The sequence below is a fragment of the Carassius auratus genome, chromosome 26, assembly GCF_003368295.1.
Source record: "Carassius auratus strain Wakin chromosome 26, ASM336829v1, whole genome shotgun sequence".
In the NCBI taxonomy this organism is placed as follows: domain Eukaryota; kingdom Metazoa; phylum Chordata; class Actinopteri; order Cypriniformes; family Cyprinidae; genus Carassius; species Carassius auratus.
Window position 1 is genome coordinate 6292568 of NC_039268.1, and position 24924 is coordinate 6317491.

At 39.2% G+C, this 24924-nt stretch overlaps 1 protein-coding gene across 8 annotated transcripts in view; it reads left to right on the forward strand.

The window, feature by feature from the left end:
* Positions 1–675: 675 nt before the first annotated feature.
* LOC113044166 (protocadherin Fat 1-like) overlaps positions 676–24924 on the forward strand; it is an 88078-nt gene continuing 63829 nt past the window's right edge. For 5 of the 8 annotated variants that reach the window (XM_026203848.1, XM_026203849.1, XM_026203851.1 and 2 more), the window contains exon 1: positions 4105–7363. In XM_026203848.1, the coding sequence (XP_026059633.1) occupies positions 4105–7363 (3259 nt within the window). Of the gene's footprint in view, positions 925–2312; positions 2468–4079; positions 7364–24924 lie in introns of those variants that run through there. The other 3 variants (XM_026203850.1, XM_026203846.1, XM_026203847.1) reach the window with 2 other exon arrangements.

Below are 24924 nucleotides of genomic sequence, written 5' to 3' on the forward strand. Positions count from 1 at the left end.
GCTGGCACCTTCAAAAGCACCAGCCGGCTCTCTCACGTCACCTGATTGGAATCCAATTAAACCTTTATGGGGGGATCAGAGTGATGCAGTGTCTGCATGAGTGTGTAAAGAGGCACAAAGTTGGGGGTGACTGAATGATTTTGCATCTTGATAAATGGTCAGGGAAGGCGTGGGGCAACAAACAAACACACACACACACACACACACACACACACAAGGGACCTGATGTATCTCATTCACAGAGTCCCCGGGGCAAATGTTTTATGAGTCCAAACTTAATGAACATCAGGTGTTCTTATTTAAGCAGCATTCCACGTTTCGGCTATAATAAAGCTTCAAACACAAAGGTCAATAAATTAATTTTATACAATCAAGATGTTTACAATTCTGAGATTGGGCAAAGAACTAAACTATTAAACTGAATAAAGAGTCTAACTGTGGGGCAGGATGCTCTTCTTCATTGATCCTAATGTAATGGATCGCCACTGACAGCTGGAGTCTAAAGTTACAAAGTTCCATTATGCTGATAATTCGATAAACAGCCTTCAATGTCAGTGCGAAACGTCAAAGCGTAAGGTAGAGGTGAGATCACAGACTCAAATGATCGACTCCCCCGGGAGAGCGGTGACGTCACAGCGGCGGAAAGCCAGCCAGGCATCCCGGAGGATCCACGCGCCTCCTCTACTGCTTGAGCGCACGAGCTCTTAGTGAGTGTTGTGGATAGTCTCTGCCGCGTGGAATCCTGCTCACGAGGATTTTTGGATACGTAAGGAAATGTAGGAGCTACTACACCGTGAGCCGGATTTATTACGAGTTTTGACTTAATCTCCATGCGAAGATATGCTCACATACTCTTTTTGCCAACCCATCCTGGAGATCATTTAGACGCAACTTTGGAGCGGAGGCTGTTGCCCGCTGAATCTGGTGAGCCTCTTTCACAATAGCTTTTCAACGAATACAACTACTTTTAGCACAAAATGCATTGTAGAAAAAAGGTAAAACAGCATTACTGCATCTACAACTGTTACTACAACCACTACTCCTTTACTTGTGCTACTTAACCAGCAATAAATATCACTGTTATTAACAACGTCATTATGCATAATAGGCGATTATATGGTCATGCATAGGCAATGGACACAAGGAACTGGATGTAAGCATTATGAAGTGAGTTGCACAGATTGAGGTTTAGAGCGCACAGCCTCGTGGATCGCTCGCCCTCGGGCACAGTAGTGAGACAGCGCCATCATTCGCGAGCAACAGAGTGCATGTGTGTGCTTGGGGCCACGCTTTAAAAAAGATTTTCCGTCTGGCGATACAACTTTTCCCTGGTTTCCATGTGGTATGAAACATTGCTTTAGAATTTTTTTATTTTTTTTTTATTTTTATTTTTTATTTTTATTTTTTTATTAAATAGCTACACCTCAACATGTAAAGAATGTATGGAGTATACCAGCACGGAAAGGGATACGATTCGCAACACAACAGCGAATATTAGCAATAACCAACTTCTTAATTAAGCACATATTGTCTGACGTTCTGAAATAAATAAAGACATTGTGAACCAATAATAGAATAAGAAAAATGACAAGAAGTAGCACAAAAAAGACAATAGAACTAGGATTTCTTGATTTTAGTTTTTCATGGTTCTTATAGCAATAGGCTTAATAATCAAGAAAATGGTAATTAAATGTTACTTTGATTTGAAAAAGATATAGCCTATGGGTTATTCGATTAAAAATTATGCTGACATGGTTTTCTCTTTTTTATGTTTGGTACCGTCTGCAATTACACTGGACGATCGAATCTATAAATGTGAGGTTTTGACACATATTCACCTTTTATAATTATATTCACCTAAGACATAAACAACTTTGTTCACATTAATAATGGCGAAGTTTGAATGAGTTGTGTGTAGCTGTTCATTTGCGAATGCCTTTAACAGAGTAGGCTACCCAGTCGCGTGAGTCGGAAAAAAAACACTGCCATTGATGTATCTTTTTAATTTTTTCTGTTGACTTGGTATGCTACCGAGATACCGTTGTTACTTTGATATCCTTATTGATAGGTAATGTATATGTACCTTGCGTGTAGGACTTTATCATCATGAGGATCTCAAATGCTAAAAGATATTGAGATAATTTATCTGCTTTGTTTTAAAAACGCGTGATTCAGCATATTTCTTCAGTAGAGACAGAGGTTTGGCACATAAAATATAACATCAAAGACTTCTCCCGTCCTACTGTGAGGGGAGAGCGACGGCCGTTTCATCTTCATGCCAATAGGAAGTAGATCCGTGCGCTGGGCAAGGAGCGCGGAGAGATACTAAGAGCGCTTTGTGTGTGTATGCGGATCTGATAGTTCAGTGAGCAGAGAGAGCGACTGAGAGTGTCGGTACCATGCAGAGATTCGGAACTTATAAACTTCATGAAAAGCCGCCAAACAAAGGACGTTAGGACTGAAATAGGTATGTAAGATTTCGAAAGTCTTAAAATTGCGCGAGGGCTTTTTGGACTTGTTCTAGTTTTTGGATATTTCAGAAATGCGTAAAAGTTTCAAGTCAGCTCGCGGTGTTAAGTTGCTGTTGGGAGTCCTTCACTGCTGTCCGTAGTGGAAATAGGGCAGCTTTGAAGTTGACCGTAGCTTGGCAAAGCTGTTGGAATATTCAGTGTGTTCAGTTGCAGTTGAATTATTTAAGATAAGCGGTCTAGAGTGGTCAGCTAATTGTTTTCAAATGGGAACAGTTCATACATCTGGCCAACGCATGTAGGCATCAGTGTGGCGACGTGAAATGAATAGGAACTGACGGACTGGGGGATGGGGATACACTTTAACAACGGAGCAGAAGCCCGTCTTTTGTTACTTTGGTATTTTGTTTCCATTCCATAGGCTAACTTGCCGTATATCTAGGAGAGTTAACACTGAGGTTCTTGTGATGTAAACAATTCATTTAGTAGGTTGTTTAGTATGGTCCTTTGGTGTCGCTGATAAAATTCAGTCATATTTATTTCATTTCTTAACTAAACGTCATTTTAACGACTGTGAGCGTATTGCTGTTTTTTATATGCTGGAGGGCACGAATAGTCGCGAGGAGATTTGGAAATCTCGAGCACGCTCTCGCGGAGTGTGAAGTCCTCTGTTGTAAAAAGCTTTGCACACAAACCCGCTTATTAAATGTTAAATGTTGTATGTTAGGAATTTAAACATTATTGCGTCGTCTTTCGTCGTCAAGCCAGAAGAAAACGTGCGTATTTTAGCAAATGCGAATCGATAAAACGAACGCTGAAAGTTTTCTAGAGATTTGTATAACATGGTTAGCCATGCAAATTGCACGTTCCTGATATGCAGCATAGCAGAAGATAGGATAAACAATATTACGAATACTACAAACCATTATATTATGCCTGATGCATTTATTACCACTAATACATATTATTAAATAGGTAATAAGCATTTATTTATAATGTTTCAGGGAGTTCTGATAAATAATGCAGGTAAAAGCAGAGATAAAAATATTTTTTTTGCGATTGATAAGCTTTTCATATTCATTGACTTACTTGTTAATGTTTTTCTACTTATGTTATGAACACTATTGAATACATAGCTCTGTACACATTGTATTGTTCTTTGCTGAATAAGTTGTATCACAGGCTGTGAGAATAATGTATAATTTATTCAGGAGGCAGTGTAATGTGATTTGATGTGTATACACAAAAGGCACTTCCATCCTCACAGTGTTCACAACAATTCATCATTTGGCCTATCTGCTGTCATGGTGTCTATGGTGAAGTTGGAAATATAGACAAATAGTCAGCGGCTGTGTCTGTGGATGCAGATGCACTAATCATATTTGTTTTGAGTGATGATATGCCTTAAACGGATATTTAAAAGTTGTCTGTCAGTTTCTTATCTGCTTCCACCCATGAATACCTTCTTAATGATAATATAAGTAGTGCTAGATACAAAGTTGTCTAATGAATTACTCAGATCATTTAAATGTGTCCCAAATGTGCTAAATCTATTAAAAGTGGAGCAGTGTTATCTTAACTTTTTCTCTCTTTTTTTTTCTTTCTCTGCAGTTTCGGTGAGGAGTGTGCTGCAATCATGCAGAACCACGTGACTTCACTGCTGGTGGTTCTGCTGCTCCTGTGCAGCTGCATTGGGATCCAAAGCCTCGGCACTGCCCCCGTCCCTCTGTTTACCCAGTCTGTTTACAATGCTACCATTTATGAGAACTCTGCTGCTAAGACCTATGTGGAAAGTCCTGTCAAAATGGGAATCTACATCACAGATCCTACCTGGGAAATACGGTACAAAATCGTGTCGGGAGACAATGAGAACCTGTTCAAAGCTGAGGACTATCAATTGGGAGACTTTAGTTTTTTGCGAATAAGGACCAAAGGAGGTAGCAGTGCCATTCTTAACCGGGAGGTTAGAGACCATTATATTCTCACAGTCAAAGCCATGGAAAAGAATTCAAATGCTGAGGCACGAACACGAGTCAGGATTCAGGTACTGGACACAAATGATCTTCGGCCACTGTTCTCCCCAACCGCTTACAGCATATCTTTACCAGAAAACACAGCTATCCGCACAAGTGTAGCCAAGGTGATGGCGACGGATGCTGATATCGGTACAAACGGAGAATACTACTACAGCTTCAGAGAATGGACGGACATGTTTTCGGTTCACCCCACAAGTGGTGTAGTTACACTAACCGGAAAGCTGGACTACTCTGAGACAAAGCAGTATGAATTAGAGATTTTAGCAGTGGACCGAGGCATGAAACTGTATGGTAGCAGTGGATTTAGCAGCATGGCTAAGTTAACGGTACGAGTGGAGCAGGCCAACGAGCATGCTCCGGTCATCACTGCTGTAACCCTAGCACACTCAGACACTGACAAGGACCCTACTTATGCTGTTGTGACTGTGGAAGACAGTGACCAAGGTGCTAATGGTGAGATAGCTTCTCTCAGTGTGGTTGCGGGCGACCCTCTTCAGCAGTTTAAAGCCATGCGAACAAGTCCAGGGAGTAAGGAATATAAAATCAAAGCGGTTAAACAAGTCGACTGGGATAGTCAGCCCTTTGGATACAATCTAACACTGCAAGCCAAAGACAAAGGAAGTCCACCCCAGTTTTCATCCGCAAAGGTCATCCATGTCATGTCCCCCCACTTTAAAACAGGGCCTCCTAAGTTCAGTCAAACTACTTACAGAGTCAATGTGAGTGAATTTGCACCACTGAACACACCTGTTGTAATGGTAACAGCTGTGCCAAAGTATCCTCAACTTAAGTATGCATTTAGACACAAATTGGATAAAAATCATTTTGCCATCAATGCAGATTCAGGCTTGATTACAACAGCTGGGCCCCTTCATGCAGACTCTGTGAACAGATATGAATTAGAAGTTATGACCAGCGACAAAAAAGCATCCGCAAAAGTAATTATCAATGTGATCGACGTGAACAACAACGGCCCAGAGTTCAAACAGACATCTTACAAAGGAAGCATTGATGAAAATATGCCCATAGGTACTAGTGTACTGACAGTGAAGGCCACTGATTTAGACAGTGGGGAAAATGGATATGTCACTTACAGCATTGCCAATGTGAATCCCCAGCCATTTGTCATTGACTACTTCTCTGGTGTCATCAGTAGTTCAGAGATTTTGAATTATGAACTGATGCCAAGGATTTATACCTTGAAAGTGCGGGCGTCAGATTGGGGTGCCCCTTTTCGACGTGAGGTGGAAACTCAGGTTACAGTCACACTTAACAACTTGAACGACAACAAGCCACTTTTTGAGAATGTGGATTGTGACGTAACTGTGCCAAGAGACCATGGTGTTAGTGAGCATATCACAACTGTGTCTGCTATCGATGCTGATGAGTTGCAGTTGGTGAGGTACAGAATAAAAGCTGGGAATGACTTGAATTTGTTTGAAATAAATCCAAACTCAGGCGTTCTGTCCTTAAAGCAGACTTTGAGTGAGGGTGAGGCAGCAAAAGTGTCCTATCACAGTTTGCAGATCATAGCCAGTGATGGAGAACATGAAACGCAGCCCATGTTTTTGAACATTACTGTCGTTACGGCGCGTAAACCAATCCAAGTGAAATGTGTTGATACTGGAGTTGCCAGCATGCTGGCAGAAAAGCTTCTGCAAGGAAGCAAGATCCACAGCCAAAACGAACCCGAAGACCACTTCCAAGACTTTCACTCTGTGAACCGCGCTGCGCCCCAGTTTGCAGAAACTTTTCCCAGTGTGATTGAGGTCAAGGAAGACTTGCCTGTTGGAGCAAGGATTGTCCATCTTAGTGCCACGGATTCTGACAGCGGTTTTAATGGAAAACTGGTTTATGTTGTCTCTGGGGGTGACGTTGAAAGTCGTTTCGTGGTTGACATGGACAGCGGATGGCTCAAAGTGTACGCACCTCTTGATAGAGAAACAACTGATCACTATACATTGAACATTACTGTGTATGACCTTGGAATACCCCAGAAGTCATCTTCACGTCTGCTGGATGTAAAGATCCTGGATGCTAACGACATCACCCCACAGTTTTTACAGGACACATACTCGGTGGACATCAGCGAGAGCACTCTGGTGGGCACAGAGATCATTCAAGTTGAAGCAAAAGATAAAGATCTTGGTGATAATGGTGTGGTCAGATACTCCATATTGGCAGACACAGATCAATTTGCTATTGATATGGAAACAGGGATCGTTACGGTAAAGAAGCCTCTAGACCGTGAAGTGCAATCCAGTTTTATTCTCAAGATAGCAGCTCGCGACCAGGCCACTGGTGAACCTCAACTTGTCTCGACTGTGCTGCTTAGAATCACACTGGAGGATGTAAACGACAACCCTCCCAAATTTATTCCACCAAATTATCAGGTGAGAGTACGTGAGGATCTGCCCATTGGTACTGTTATAATGTGGCTAGAAGCTCACGACCCAGATGTTGGGCCATCTAGCCAGGTACGATACAGCCTCGCTGACAACGGGGATGGGAAATTTGAAGTAGACAAATTGAGTGGTGCCGTACGAATCGTGCAGAATCTGGATTACGAGAAAAAGCAAGTGTACAGTCTCACAGCAAGGGCAAAGGACAAAGGGAAGCCGATATCTTTGTCCTCAAGTTGTCACATTGAGGTGGAGGTTGTGGACGTAAACGAGAATCTCTACAGGCCATTGTTCCCATCATTTGTGGATAAGGGATTTATCAAGGAGGATGTGCCCACTGGAACATCAGTGATGAAAATCACAGCTCAGGATGAGGATAAAGGAAGAGATGGAGAAATCAGTTACTCCATTCGGGATGGCTCGGGTCTGGGGATCTTTACTATTGATGAAGAAACTGGTAAGTTATCTTCCTTTTCCTTTTATCCGTTCATGACCGGGGCGGGCTAGCGGGGGATGTTTTGTCAGGTCATGAATTATTCAAGAAACAAATCTCCTATGCATAAAAGTGGCCAGTGATATGAACAGTGCAAATGTGAAAGGACTGCTGTATTAGAGGTGTTTTTTTGGGTGTACAGAAGGAGGGGTTCATATTATTTTGTGTGGCATCAGTTGGATACTTCAGTTTTGAGAGAGCTGTTGAAGAGAATCCTGATTCTTTTCATTTTTGCACCGGAGGAGAGAGAACTGATGGGAGGAACAGATGGAGCAGCTGTCTCTCGGACCTGCTGTAGACATTCCACACTAGTTGCCGTGGTATTAAGAGGATTGCTCCCCACCCCGTAGTTCGATGCACACATATTTTTGTACTTGATTCTTTCTCTCTGTCTATTTTTCTTTTTAAATAATCAAATCAAGCTCCGGCTATTTCTCATTTATAGATTATTTTGTTATGTAGGCCATAGGGTACTTAACGTCTATGAATGTGTGCCGCTGAGAGCCAGGGAATGGTGCTTTTTGAAGCAAACACATTTCAAAAGTCAACATCTGGCCTCATTATCTTTATACAAAGAATGTATTAATACCTCTCCCAGCTGCCCTGACCCCTCAAAGCACCTGTGCCAAAAGCTTAAAATAAGCAGACTGGAATTCTGGAAGTCTTTGAAACCGTGCAACTATTGGCCACCCAGTAAAAAATGAAGGCCTTATATACCCAAAGCTCACAAGACTGTGAATATTAAGTGTTTTTCTTGAATTAAAGGGTTACTTAGGGCTGTGATGGTAAATGGACCAACTACCGCTGGTGGCACTTTCAGTTCAGATGTACTGTGTAGACACTCGGCAGACTTGACCTGTTGCGACACAGTGATGTTGCTTCCGGTGTAGACAGGGCTCACTGTTCCACCGCCATGCAAGCGGGTGAATTAACTCTCTTTGAAATAGGAATCGTTCCCACATTTCTTGTTAACATCTACCATTTATCGCTGTCTCGTTTGTATTTGGCCAGTTTGGAGAAAGCCTCACGAAACCTGACAAGCCAGGTGTTTGCGATCACGGGAAATTGAAGACACTTGAACAAACGCAGAAGAGTGACTTGAAAGGAGATGGCTCCAGATCGCCAATGTATTATTTGGTTTCCCAACAAGGCCCATCGTCCAACACAAAATTAATTTGCTGAAAGCAGAATAAACTGTATTTTCCTGTGCTCAAACCTGCCAATCTAAAGGAAACACTGTGTAATTTGCAACTATTACTGTTATTACACTTGCATACAAAACTTTGTATTATGCTTGTTATAGAGTGCATGACCTGCACTACTGCTGGTGGCAACCGACCACCACGGGCGGTGACCATCACAGCCCTAGGGTTACTCCACCCCAAAATGTAGATTTTGTCATTAATTAATTACCCTTATGTTGTTCCAAACCCGTAATTTTCTCCGTTCATCTTTGGAACACAAATGAAATATATTTTTGATGCATGCTGAGAGCTCTCTGACTGTCCCATAGACAGCAACATAAGTAGCACGATCAACGACCAGAAACGTAGCAAGGAGATCTGTAAAATAAACCATGTGACATCAGAGGATCAAACGTAATTTTACAAATCTAAAATAATACTTTTTATATGCAAAGAAAATAAAAATATCAACTTCATTCAAAAATATGTCTCCTCCGAGTCAACGTAGCGCACTCTGTTTGCGTTCAGTGGATACTCTCCAAAATGGCGCTACGTTGACGTAACAGCAGCTCTCTTTGGAATGGAAAGATTAGAAGAGGGATGGGTAGGATGTGTTCAGGTTTGAGGTCACTACATGTGGGACGAATATCTCATTTTAAGGAAGGAGTCATTCTTTAAAGCAAGGCTAGAGGATAGTTATAAAGACCCATTTGTTGTTTTGCACTAAATAGGTATTTCAAGATTGTGGGGTCACCATTGGCCATGGGTGTACCTTTAGTCATGTTTTATGAGAATGAGCACCAAAAGAAAGCCTGAAATACATCTGTGCCATATTTGTTGCTTTGCACTATATTTACAATGTGTTTGTGTTGTCTGCAAATTTTATTCTCTACTTTTGCAGACTCCACAGGGGGGCAAGGAATGTGCAAATTAAATGTTTTCTGTTGTTCATTTCGCCTCAGCCCTACATGTTTGACTCCAGTAGTTCCGTCTTGTAGGAATGTGAGGCTTCCGTCATATATCCCGTCTTCCCATAGATGTATTTTTGTTTGTCTGAGCGGAGCAAAATCTTCCCTCAAAAACCTCAGTTCTGAGAAACACAGTATGAATTAAACTATTACTGACACAATAAAACTCGAACACGATCCGATTAGTGCTTTAAAATAGAACGGTTACTTGAGGTTGTGTGTCTTTTTTGGTGTGATTTGGTCTGCTTTTCCATCTCAGCAGTAAATAGCAAAGCTAGAACTCGGTCTGTAGAACCTCCTGCAGTGTTTACATGTAGAGCCCGACCGATATGGATTTTTGGGGGCCGATGCCGATGCCGATATTAACTCGAAAAGAGCCGATTTATAAGCCGATATTTTGATTTTGAAAATAAACTGGATATTAGACCCATTTCCTATATACTGCACTTACACAACATTCAATAGCAAAATATCTGCCTGTTCTATGTATGTGGGCTGTATAAACCATTTTCCAGAAGAGATTATGTAAAAAAAAAAAAAAGCCTTAGATTATAGTCTCAATGACTAAACAATTGCACATCAAAAGTATATATTTTTTAATGGTCAAAAAAACAGTCTGATTTTAAACATTTAACACTTTTACTTTCTTCCAGTTGAAGCTGGTTTTAACAGTCTGTGTGTGTTCTGTAAATAAATTATAATACTAAAGTTAAAGTATTTGCAGAAGTAGTCCCACACTTTGCTGCTACAGCATTCACCTTTTTCAGCCATCTGTAGGGCAGAAAGAGACAGAGAAAGAATAAGCATGTGTATTAATAATATCACCATGTATCATTACTCGTGTCATCATTAGAATTAGAATGATAATAAACAGGGATCTCCTACATAGGCAAAAATGAGAAATATATATATTTTTTATTTGTCAACCAATAGGTATTACCTATTACCTACTTCTATTTAACAATATTACAACATTTTCCTGTTATGTCTTTAAAGCTGCTTTGAAACAATCTGTAAAAAATAAAAATAAATAAATAAAAAAAAGCGCTTGTTCAGCTCACATTTATTTACATGTCCTATCTGGTTAATCATTTCTGACACACCTACTCGAAGTTGAATGGTTAACGTTAGTGTCATGAACACACCGCTGTCAATTTTGAGAAGAACCACCTTCAATCACGTTAATAGCAAGCATTTAAGGGGCCTGCTAAAAAGGAAGCTATATTAGCGTTAGAATAACATAAGGCTGTAAATATCGAATATTTTAGTAATCGAGTCTATGATAGGCTTTTGTACATTCTGCTGAACAACAGCCTTTAACTGGACTTTTATTTTGACGGGTTGGCGTACATTTACAGTTCTGTGTGTGTGATGTGATGCTGCTTTTACTTAAATCAAACGGTCAAATGCTCATGAAGTGACTGTCAGAGCAGTTCTGGAGATGTTGTTCATGTGTTCACGTGCTTATTTAGTGAGACAGCGGACGCTGAATTCACCGCGAGCTTAATGCGCTTACGTGTGTTTAATGAATGAAGAGGCGCTTCTGCACCATTCATTAACAGAGACACGCAGAACATGCAGGATTCATATTTAAACAGACTATTCCGTCTTAATACTTACAGATATTCGTCAATATCGTGATTTGATGTAAGTGCAATGACCTATTTTTAATGAATTCATTCAATAACATAACAGCTGTTGTTTTTTCGAGGCACGCTGTACATAACTTCTAGTCATTGCCCCCCTGCCACAGTTACCCGGTCATTATGTGGGAAACACTGCAGATATATTTAGAATAAGTTAAACGATAACGTTATAGTTTGACCTCTTATTAACGTTCGCACTCTTCCACTGATAAACATGGTATTAGCTCTGTGGCTAATCTAATATAGCAATGCATTAAGCGGCTGTAAGTGATGTTACAGAATATTTATAAGTGATAATGATAGGACCGTTAGCTAGAACTACCACATCATTGTATATACAGTGTATGAACTAAATCATTTCACATGAAGAACGACAGACTCACCGTCAAAACAGAAAAAAAATCTCCGTGGCTGGCTTGGCTGATCGCTTTCTTCGCTAGTGGATTTCTGGCGCTGTTGTCAACTCTGGAGCTGCAGAGCTCCCTCTGGTGGGTAAACTATGCAACACTCATAACATGAGTAAAGCATGAGACTCCGTTTCTCATGTTCCATCGGCCGTTATAAACGCCGATGCCGATTTAAATGCAATAAGCTCATATCGGCCGATAATATCGGCCGGCCGATATATCGGTCGGGCTCTATTTACATGTGTGATTCTCACAAACATGTCAAGAGCAAAGGGCTATAATGGGCTCTGGTGAGTCCTTAATGCTCAAGTCAGGGACATTCTGCCATGTGTGTGTTTGTAAAGATGACACACACACACAAGCACAGATGCACAATTCATTGTGGTATGCGCTCAATTGATTGGTGTCACCAGAGCTGCTCAAAGAACCTTGTGCCTTTTTACCAAATTCTACCAAATCAACCAAAACATAAATAAACCAATCCATAAATATATTTTTACCTTGAAATGAAAGTCTGGTTTTGCTATTTTTAATGGGATCAGTCAAAAACTTCTTTCAGGAAGCAGCTTATTAAAGGTGGTGCAAAGGAAGCTCAAATTTTGAGCAGCTCTTAAATTCTGAGCATTGTATGCTCAATTAGGTTTAACCTTTCATTTTAATCCTAACACCTCCTGCTAAAGCACATTTTAAAGGAACACATCTACCAGGCAGTTTTCTCATTTGCGTTCTGAGAATTGTACAGTTCTGTTTTATATTATTAATTTGCTCCGTAATGAAAGCAGCTCAGATTGTTTGCCCAGCTGACCATGCAAGATGTGATATAGCAATTTACACCTCTTGCGAAAGTTTGCAGGGGTCACCTACATTGAGATGCCGAGTAGCCACATTTTTCAGATCATTAAATTTAAGAAAATGCCTCTGTACTTGATAAACAGTAGCCCGCATTGAATTTATTTCAGTATTATTATTATAACCTGTAATATCTGTATCTGTGCAGTTCCTTGTCATTAATACAGTTTACAAAAGGTAATGGGGGAGCAATCAGTTTCTCATCTGCTGTAAAGTTTTCTCGCCGTTCACCGCTCATCCCACCACAGCTGTTTCCTCCAGCGAAAATCTAGCCCTTAACACATATGAATTCCTACTTTAATTATACTTATTTAAATATACTTAATCTAATTATACATACTTTATACATGCACTACTGTGCAAAAGTTTTAGGCACATTAGTATTTTCACCCAAAAGAATGGAGTTCAGCCAGTTATTTATATATTTTGCTGTAGTGTGTCAGTAGAAAATATCAGTTTACATTTCCAAACATTTATTTTGCCATTTATTTTAATAATCATCTAGCAATATTTTTGAATGCACAAGCAGTCTGACAACAGCCGGTGCTCCACAAAGAAATCTGCTTGTGCTTTCAAAAATATCACTAGATGATTATTGAAATTAATGGCAAAATGAATGTTTGGAAATGTAAACTGATATTTTCTACTGACACACTACGGTCATGCACAAAACTGCTTAAAGTCAATGACAGACAGCACTCATTTTAACTAAATATCAGAGTTATTGACAAAAATACAGTAGAAACATTGTGTGTGGTTTTGTATTAAACAATGACCCAGATCATGAAATACATTTATTTGCCTTAGCGTAAGGGAAGCTTGGGAAATGAGAGCATCCAAGGAGTGTGTGAAAGCTATGGATTTATTTAAAATATTTTGTAATGTTCTTTAATGTAATGTTCTTTAATGCTATCCATAGTTTTTTGTGGCTTTTTTTCTCTCTCTAAGTGTCAGTTCAGGCACCGTTTAGGCACCGGTACCATTTAAATATCGAAATGGCACCGGTATCGTAAAAAACCCAATCTATACCCAACCCTAGTTATTATGTAATATCCCAAAGTATAAGCCAAATAACCATCAAACAACTGGATCCACTTTTTGTTAAAATCACAGAGATCACCGTTTCTCAACTATGTGGAAAAAAAACGTTTTTTTTTATTTTTCATCCACATGCTGATGCCATGATCGGTAAAAAGTGTCCCAAATGATATACTCTACATTTTCAGTTATAAAAAGGTGCATCATCCAGACATTTGAAGTGTACTTCTTATTTGGATTTTTCAGTGTGAACAGACTGCTCACACTAGGGCTGCACAATATTGGGAAAAATTTACATTGCGATATTTTATTTTTCTGCGATATGAAATGAAAAAATATTCTTACAAACAAAAATGGGGTGAGCAAACTTACGTTCTCATTTTAAATGATTTAAACATCGACACCATCGTGTCAATTGATTAATATGCGCGAGGGAGAGAGAGCAAGACAGCGCTCGTGTTGTTTGAAGACATTGAGCGTGCAGCCGGGGCTTTGCGCGCGCGCTCTCTCTCAGGCCGGTGACAGGTGCAATATAAATAGGCGTCGAGTCTATTTCTAGCATGCACGTGTTTTCCGCGCCGACACGCGTCTCATGCAGGCAGTCTGCAAGCTCTAACCTGTTAACATGGGAGCCAAATTAAAAACGGACACGCCACGCCCACGCAGCTGAGACGCTTGCGCCACGCATCTAGTGTGTCGCTGGCCGCGCGCTCGCGATCGCGCGCGCTCTTTGGCCCATACTGTTAATGAATAACGGATCAACTACGACAGCCTACATCGCACATCCTGCGATGTGACTATCGTGGATTTGTACATCGCGATATCGATGCTTAAACAACACATCGTGCAGCCCTAGCTCACACTACTATAAAATAGCATGGAGTAGTACGAAAATTGGGACGTACCTACTCAGACATCGGGATACAGACATACCTGCTTGAGCCAGACACCATTAGGTCAGAGAGTGCCCCATAATGCTGAGCATGCAACCATGTCTAATCCCCCTGACTCGCTGCACAAAAATATCTGTTTGTGCATGAAGCAGCATAGAAAGCCAGTGACTTTTTTCCACTCATTCCCCATGTGACTGATGATCAGAAAATGTAGCCTGACTTGTAATACAACAATACTTTCATAAGATAGAACATTTACAACTTCTAGTTAGTTGTTTCAGAGATTGATTATTCACTAGTGAAAGCCAAAATCTTCAAACACTCAAGTCTCTAAATGCATTTTAATTTATGTTCTTGGCCCCTCATTTTATTAACATAACTGTTAACATCTTTCACTCTTTTAAGTCCATATGCTCTGGCAAGCCTTTTTTGAATTCTCTTTGAAGACTCACAACCCCACTATCTTTTTAGTACATTTCAAAATGCACTTTTGTAGTAGCAAGTGCAGCATTTTTGAAAACTCTGTCCACTTCATACTTGCTAATGCAAATGAAGTACTCTGTTCATTAACTATACTTTTAGCACTTTTGGAGAAGAAATATTTGCAGAACAGAATTGCACTTCTAAGAACTGGCTCATAAGTGTCATTAGGTCAGGAATCAGACTGCAGTGGTTGGGCCGTATGTTTTGGCTTTTCCTGAAAAGACCCTGTAAGATTCATTGATTTTAGAATCCAACTACACTGCTCTGCCTGTTTTTAATTTCCCTAAAAAGAACCAGATCATAATTCATTGGTTTACGATTTGAACCTTACTGGTCTTGTTGTATGCTTTGTAGATTCAGTAGTGGTTTTGTGGCTTCACTAAATAGTAATATAGGGCCCTATGATTTCCACCATGCAGAAAATGCGGACAGAATCACAGAATCCAGTCATAGAAACAAATTTAACCATATAACACGGAATTAGAAAAATTTGGGATGTATACATCAAAAGTGGGTCAATACACTTAAATCAAAACATGATATGGACTAGTGTCTGTGAATATTAAGCCCCAAAATACATTTAAATATTAATTCTGCACGTTCTGCATGTCTCTGTGTGAATGAATGGTGCAGACACCATTTTCGTTTAACACACACATACTGAAGTATGCGTGATACTCGTGGAGTTTTCAGCCTCTGCTGTCTAAATATATTGTGTTTGAGTACACCAACACATGAACAAAATATCTACAACTATTCAGAGAATCACTTCATTTGACCATTTCTATCATCATATCATACACAAACAAAAACCTGAAGGATTTTAAAGCAACTCATCAAAATAAAAGTTTGGTGGCAGAAATTTAATGATAGCACTACTGCTAATAATACAGTTTTTATTAAAACATTATTTTTAAAGGTACATTTAACAGATTTTTTTTTTTTAACCAAAATGTATTTATCAGAAAAATAAAACACATTTTGCAGGGCCTTAAAATGTATTTTTTGTTAAACTTTTAATAAATTGCTGTTAAATATTGTAAATTTCATGATTTCAATTAATTAGTCATACTTTTTGATGAATAAAAGTTAATTTAACTATTAAAACAGATGGTCCTATTTTAACGATCTAAACGCAAAGTGTAAAGCGCACGGCGCAGGTGCACTTAGGGCATTTCCAAATCCACTTTTGGTATTTTAAGTACGGAAAAACGGTCCGTGAGCCGGGGCGCATTTCTGGAATGGGTTGTCCCTGTTCTCTTAATATGTAATGGGAATAACGTTCAATAAACCAATCAGAGTGTCATCTTCCATTCCCTTTAAGAGTGAGATGCGCTCATGCCATGGCCGATCGCTATTTACATGGTGGAATTTTTTAGTGGAAAAGCTGAACGCTTTTTAAGTGAAGAAACTGATCTGATCATGTGCAAAGTTAAAGCTTGCAAGCAGATCATCTACAGGACAAGCAGGAATCCACAAAAGCTTCCTGAGGTGAAGAAAGCGTGGGATGAAGTAGCAGTGATTGTGTCCTCGTCTTCTGGCATCAGAAAAATGGCTTTACAATGCCGAAAAAGGTACAATGACGTCAGGAGACGGGGGAAACAAAAGCTCGCTGCTAATAAAAAAAAAGCAGGTGGCCACGTGAGGAGGGCCATCTTCAGCCACCCCAGACCTAACGCCAGCGGAGGACATTGCTGCCTCTACCCTCAGCGCTCCATTTGGCTGAACAATTCGAAAATAAGTAACATTATAAAATACACTGACTTATTAAACATTCAACGAGTGATGTTTTGCTGAAATTATCTGTTAAGTGGCCAGTCAATCTTTCAGTCATCTCCGTTGGATGCAGGCTTTCAAATAGCTCCGTGCGATGAGTCAGTTTTAATATATGTGTGTGTATTGGCATGATTGTTCAATTAATTTGCCAATTTCATTCATCATTATAAGTAATTCTAATACACGCAATGACTAACCATCATTAAATTTGTATATTTATGTAGCCTTCAACATGCACTGTGGAGCCGCCCAGAGGCACATTTTCTACCACATTTACTACCTCGCTCTTTAAGTAACAAAAAAATATTGCGCCATTGACTTTAGACTTTAGACCAGGTTTGAGTTGGTCCATGGCACAGTCTATTTTCAGCTCCTTAAAAGAGCAATGCACCTGAATGCACCTCTTTTTTAGACCAGCACACCTATGGGCACACAAATGGGCGCAAATGCATTTGCTAATTAAACAACGTGGAGCTGGACTGGAAAATGCAAACGCCGCCGGACTGGAACTAGCAAACACACTGCGTCGCATTGCGCTGGGTGTATGATAGGGCCCAGAGTCTAGAAAAATTCAAATGAAAAAAAAAAAGGTCTGAAAAATAACAATAAAAAAATGGAAAAACTATTTTTTTAAAGAATTTTAGAAAAAACGAATTAAATGGATATCACAGGGCCCATACATTATATAGCCTAAGTGATATAGAAAACACTATTAGAGTAGTTTCGTACTAAAAAGTAGTTTTCAACCTATATTAAAAATGTTTCTCTTCTTGCTTGGAAGGTATTGGCTGCTGTTCCTTCAACTAGTGGAACAGCATTTTTTGAAGAAATGAATTAGTTTGATGTACAAAGCACTAGTATGAGAGTGTGCATGTGCTGCTCTTTGTGCTGTATCCCCTATATGCCCTTCCTGTGGGGAGAAAGGTTGGCTGATTCTTTCTGATGCCAGATAACAGAGGAATGTGCAAGCGGCTTTGTCTTCATGTTTGGCTACCTCTCGGTTGGCCTGGGCAGAGATAAGTGGAAAGGGGTTATCTGAATAAAAGTGGTCAGGTGTGAGTTTTTCTTTCTTATAATAATTCTGTTGCCCTATCTGGCTCATTTTGCTCTGGTTTTTTATTTTGCTCTTATGCATGTTGACCAAGTGTCAAAATATTGAGCCTATTGTGTGACTATTCTCTTCTGTTACCCATCTCGCCATCTCATCACCTTTTTCATCTTTTAGGAGTGTGACTACTACTTTTCCTTTTTTTGCAGAGGGTATAAGACTGGCTGACTCCGTGTAGTCTCGGCTTGAGCCGTGTTGCTGGGGCAACCAGATTCTGGAATGCAGGATCAGGAGTTGATTGTAGGGTGCTTAATGAAAAGCACACTTTCCCTCGTTAAAAGTCGACTGCCGTCTCTGACTATCAGGTCCCATTTTTGGGAACTCATGCTCTTGTCATTTTAATGTTCCTCAAATAAAAGCCAGTTGAGTGAAAGAAGACTGGCTCATGCCAAAAATAAACCAGAAGTGGAGTGTTTTTGGTCTTCGAGATGTGCGCTACAGGATTGATGGTTTGACGTTAAGCCAGTATTTCATACTCTAATTCCATATGCCACGGTCCAGCTCTCAGCCATGCCAATTCCCATTACGGTGGGCGATGTTGCAACGCTCGCCGTTCCCCTGTGACGTCACCGATTTTTTTTACATAAATCCAAGGCGAGTGACAGCAGATGTAAACACAGCTCCGGTGGAAGCAGAGTGCGAAACCAGAGACGCTAACCACTGACGCGAGACAAACTGTATGATGCATCTGCTCCCAAAATGTATCTGACTGTGCGTCAAAGTTAACTGACGTTTTAGCATCACACATCCTGGGATTATGAATGTCACACCCACGGCTTTTCCACTCAGAGGTTAGAAATGAGAAATGAAGATGAATGCTTTTTATTTCACTGTTGGGCTTCTGAGCTTGATGGATAATCACAACAGCTTGCCACAAAGGCACAACGAATCATTGCATCATTGAGCGTTCAGCGAAACTGCAGTGCTTTTCGATATAAACTTGCACCTGTTTTGCAAACTACTAACAGCGTATAACTCTATTAGACAAATTGTGTGCATTTTGGCAGCACAGACCAACATTCGAAAAAAAGCATGACAAATCATTGCATCGTCCCATTACAAAGAGGTTGTCTGTTGTACAAAACAGCACCCTGGCTTTAAAACACAGTATCATGAGCTGTTAATATGTAAAAGAACAGTCCCACACTTCTCTCTGAAATGATCTGCTCATATGTTTGTTTAATTAAACTGTAGTCTTTGAAATCTGATAATTGGGCTATATTGTGATTTCGGCTTTAATTTAGTTTTTAGTTTTTTCATGCAGCCCCACGTGTGTTTTGGTGTTAAACTTTTCAAATAGCAGGTAAAAACAGCATTACGGAAAATGTATATTGGCTTTTTTTATGTTTTCTTTGCTGCAATCTGGCTTGCCTTGCTTTAACGCTTTGCACATTTTCAGGTTTGTAGTCATAAGATTGTTCATGTAAACTCCCTCAGAAACAACAAAGTAGAAACATACGCCTTCATTTAGACTGGTTCATTTGTTATGAACGGTCTAATGTAAACCAATATCACAGTGCCTGTGTTTGTTTTGGAATGTCGGTTGCACAGCTTTGCCCCTAGATAACGGTTAGGTATAAATTCGCGTTCGTAATGATATGTAAAGGTGTAATTAGGAGCCTAGTTAAGAGTCAAACATCTGGGGTTGGAACCAAATGACTTTTTTATTCCCTGTGTTTTACTGCCTCGCCAGACTCCTCCCTGCAATATTTTAAACGCCTTTGATCCTCGCCACACAGAAACACTCCAAGGAGAACACATTTATAAATAGAAAAGTGAGAGGGAAAAAAGAAGTGAGGCTTTCAAAATGTCAAGGCAGCACCCCATATGAAACATACTCTGACTTCATAGTCTTATCAGCCTTCCCAAAAGAGGAGAGAAAAGCTCTCCGGCATGAGCTGGGACGCTAATGCGGCAGCCTGGTGATAATGCCAGTGCCGACCATGTCACTGGGCAGCTATTTCATGCTTTGAAAAAATGTTGTTATAACGGAGGACAAACACTCGTTATCAGGAAGGGCTCAGAGATTGGAGTCAATTCATGGGGGAAAGAGCATGCTTGAAGTACAAACATGATATTTAAATAAACAGGCCATGCTCACTGCCAGGCCTCTGCAAAAAAACAAGGTCTTCTGGACAATGGGATCTGTCTGGGCAAGGGTCAAAAGAAGCTCTCAGCTGGAATTAATGGGCTAAAGCAGGCAGGAAAAACTCCCCTGGTTTCTTTGACGAATTTCCTCTTCTTTTTCTTGCTTTTTTTTTTGTGAACAAGCTTAGCCATTTTTTTTCTCAGGATTGCAGTATATATTTTTATGTCATAACTGGTTTGTTTTGCAAATACAGTGATTTCCGATCACCCTCTGCTTTTAAGATGTTGAGATTGGTGTGATATGTAGAGCGAGAGAGCGAGCTATATTAAGTCGGTCAAATCATTGTGTTTCTCCTAAGTATGATTTTTCCCTCCAGCCGGATGTTAGTCAGGTTGATAGTTGCTTTCTTAGCCTGGACGATATAGTGAAGACGCAATGATGCGTAACACGGAAATAGAGGGTTTACTCAAGAGGCTGTGCTGTAATCAGTTGTCCAGGATGCCCTGCAGATAAGATGGCTTTTGTGTGCCAGTGTTTAAGTCATCAAGCACTCGTTCTTTAATTGCTTCCTCAATCCACTATTAGAGGCCGATAACCTTGGCAGTGGCAGTCTCTTTTTTTTTTCTAAACTAGATCTGTGTTGGTTTCCAAGAGAATTTTGGTATAGAATCAATCTTTTCCCACACATGCATTTATTGCTTTTTAAAATGTATAAAGTTCATACAGTACTCTGAATATTTAGGGCTCAACATTAAGGGTGGCCCACTGGACTACATTCATTTTTATGCATTGTAAACTGAAATATATAGTTTTTTTTGTGGTTGCAAATACTACCCATCCACTAAAGTCATTAATGTCAAAAAAAAAAATGATTTGATCATTTATTATATATATATATATATATATATATATATATATTGGCAGTGGCACCAGTAAAAATGTTGGCAGGACAGTTCGAATAAAATAGTGGCCCAAATCCTTCTTCTGAGGCCAGATATTATTCATGGTTTTATGAAGTAATAATTGAGTTAATTTATAGTTCAAGTATTCTTTAAGGCCGCTTGCCTAAAGTGAAAGTAAAGTGGGGTAGAGCCCTATGAAAGCCCCTGAAAAAAGTCTGGGAACCGAGAGCATGATATGATTGAAGTTGGGAAAGGAGGGGTGAGATAGAGTGATGGGAGCTTAGCCGAGGGTTCCCTCATAATACTCCTGGTTCTGACACTGGAATCTCAACTATTTCTCTGGAGTCTCGGGAAAGAAAAAGATTGAGAAAAGGGTAAAGCGGGAGGTGGAGAGAAAAATCGCTGAGAAAGTTTATATAAGCATGTGAGCAAGAGGCCTAAGAAGGCTGAGGAATGCAGGAACCAAGCAAACAGAATTAACCAAGCCAGTTCAAAAAGAAACGGACCACTTTTTAAAGTGCAGACCAGGGGAATACACGTCTTAAGCTGCCCTCACTTATTCTTCTGCTTCCACCACCTCCACTACATATGTAAAGCAGTGTAGAGTCACTCTCTGAAGGTCAGAGAATTGCTCAGAGTTAGTCAGGCTTTGCTTTGATGATATTCACAGCAGTTCTGCGAACATCAACTGTGTTTACAGGAGCTGCGGTCTTCTGGCTTATTACGCATCCTCATCCAAAAAAAAACAACAAAAACAACACCATGATATTGACAGTTTTTTTTAAGGCAACTTGTCTCTTTCTGAAAATGAGTACTAGGGATAAACAGGGTTTTACATATCATAATCCTCTATTTGACAACCCTGGTAATCTTTTTCTGGCTTTCTAATTTGGTGTAATTGGCAGCTTTTTATTCACATACCATTTGTAATTTCTCAAACTGAAACTGTGCCATGTGTTTGAATGTGTGCATAAAAAAGAAGCAAGTTCGACATTTTATAATGTTATTAAATATGGTTTATATTTTAAATAAATACTGTTCTTTTGAACTTTTTATCCTTAAAAAATATATTTTAAGAATACACATTTCTACTTTAAAATTTTAACATTATTGCTGTTTAATACTACATCATTGCAGTTTTGGTGAGCAAATCATCTTTTGAAAACAGCAAAACATCTTACAGACCCCAAACTTTTGAACTATATTGTTTTTAATTGCAGTAATTTAATTGCATTTTAATTGCATCATAGTGGTAGAACAGGCATTCTTTTTTAGAAAAATACATATTCTGATTATTATAGTGTAGCAGTTTACATAATAATTTATAAGATAGTTAATATTTTTTTATGACAGATATTTTTAAGATTTCAAGTGACAGTGAACTGGAAATGACCCAAGCTGGATTGGGTTGTATGACCATCAGCTCACAGCATTTTGGTGAACTCATACCAGGAACTCGAGCCATGTGTCCAACCAGACCCTTCTCTATGACCCCCATTTTGGGAAAGTTGAGAAACAGAAGAGGAAAGGCTACATGGAGGCTGTGCTATTACCCAATCTACTTAACATTCCCATCATCATGGCCCTTGATACTCTCAACCAGCACCAAACTTTAACATGTCAAGTCAAGATCAGAAACCCTTCATGCTTGTGAACTCAGTGTGGAGATGGTGTAGTCATGGTTTTCTCTTGATCTAATCAGTCACTGGGGATGTCGAACCAGTCTGAGAATGAAATTAGCTTCCTTTCTGTCTCTCTTTGCACACACAAATATGCACACACACACACCTATGTGCAAGGTCAGCCATGTTGAGTCAGTGCGAGCAGCTCTTGTTGTTCATTGAAGCACTCAGCTTGCTGTGAAATGTCTCGCTTCGGGGTGAAGAAATGAACAGAAAAAAGAAGTCAGAAAGAAAGACCTGCTGTATTTCCGTCATCATATTCTATAGCTTCGGGGCAGGTTTCACAACTTCCTCAACCACAGTGGAGGGAAAGGTGTGGCAGAATACCTCCGAAACAACTTTTATACACTGAGTGAATCATCACAATTACAGATTGTACGGATTGTGTTTGAATGCGCCAAGACGTTTGTGCGGAATTTCCAAATTCCAATTCTTGTTTGAACTAAACCAGGCTACCTCTGTTGCTAGTTTGTAGATAAAGGATTCAACATTGGGGAAATATTTTGGTAGATATGAAATATAAACTATAAAAATGTTGCACTGAAGATTGTACCAACATTTAAGCTTGAGCTTTAATGCTGATGAATGCCTGAAGCTTTTTTATTACAAAAGCTTCATCTTAGTAAGGTTGGTTAGTATTGTAAAATACTTGTGTTAATGAAATGGAATCCTGTTGGGAATGTTTACTGTTAGGTAAATACACGTCAATTCATATGCAGTTCACTCAACCAGACTTCTAGAAGACAATTGATGGGCAGTTCAGCTGGTAAATCCATGCTATTGGTATATTCATAAGTCAGAGTTCCATTATTTTATTAATTTTATTTTACGATAATATTTAAATATTAAAAAAATGTAAATATGCAATGCTTTGGAGTCCAAACTCTTTTTGAATGTTTTTAATTAGATGGGATTTGTATTATCTAATATTTAATTAGATTATAGGTTAGTTTGAAATGTTTATACTTATAATTTCACACACACACAATTCGTATTAAAATGTATATACATTTTCTTTATAGAATGACAAGAAGTTTTGACACCAGATTTGTCAGTATGAAGAAATGAACTGTAACTATTTAGTTTCTTCATTAGTTCACTTATTAGTTTCATCAGAAATGCTAAAAGTAGACAGTAAATTAGGGATGCACTGAAATTAAAATTCTGGGTCAAAACCGAAAATTCTGGATGCACTTGGCTTAAAACAGAAAACGAAAATGCATTGTATATACATATATATAAATAAAATATTTTTGTGAGACTTTTTGATGTAACTCAGTAATTTGACATAAAATGATACTGAATAATAAAAAATAAAAAAATCTATAAATTTTTTATTGAAAATAGCGCAATAAAATTTGACGTAAAATATATTTAATTCATTATCATTTATTTATTTATATTTTTTGACTAATAATCAAAATAATGTATATTATCAGAGCATGTGAACAAGAGCATAGCGTCATGAGTGGGTAGCGTAAGTTTACCAGTGTGGCCATGTTACAGCACAGTAGCGCTATTGCACATACCACATATACCACATATAGAGATTTCCTGTTGCCGCGTTATCTGACATAGTTTTTCTGGTGAACATGAGCAAGCAGTACATGAGCAGAACGCACATTCATAGAGCGGAATGTTGAGCAGAGCATCACACCAAATTTAATTTTTTTTAGCTTTAATTTTTTTAGGGCAAAATTTCTGTGCATCCCTACAAAAAATATGAAGTGAATTTTAGCTTAGTATGGTCTTTCAGCATCAGGCGTCAGTAGGAGTGTGCTTGTGTGTTGAAGTCATTCTGTTGACTGCTTTTTCAGCAGCGGCCTTTTGAGTTTGGAGGAGCTGCTTTTCTTCTGTGTGTATCCCCCAGTCATCCAAATGAGCACTCAAGCATGGACAGTCGTTTGGCAGAGACAAAGCTCATTTTCTGTCTCACCCTATCTCTCTTCTGCTACCACCTCATTCTCGTCCGCATGTATCGTTATGCTCTTCTGACTCCATTTGACACATTCTCATACCCTGCTAGCCGCTCACAGAAACACACGCTCGTTCGTCTTCGTTATTTCTTTTTCTTCGTTATTTGTCCTTCTCAGCCAAATATCTACAGACATTTATTTTAAATAAATGTCTAAGATTTAAAGTCTTGCACAAACAATTTCTGAACGCACCCTCACTTCAGTACACTTAAACCTCTCCACACGCTAAACAAATCTTTTATAAAGTTCAGTTTAACAACCTTAAAGATGATTTATGACACTGCCAAGACAAGAATTGCAATTACTATTGCTCGTACTTGTGGCAAGGGATTAAAACAAATCCCCGCCTAAGCATTAAAATTATATATGTAACTCATCCCTCATTATTTGTGCTACAACATGAATGATATCTCAAATCAAGTGACTTTTGAGAATGCTATTATCTTTTAAAGTTAAAACCTTTATGGCATGGTAAACATCAGAATCTGATTTTGATCAGAGTTTCTTATAATCACTGAAGTGCC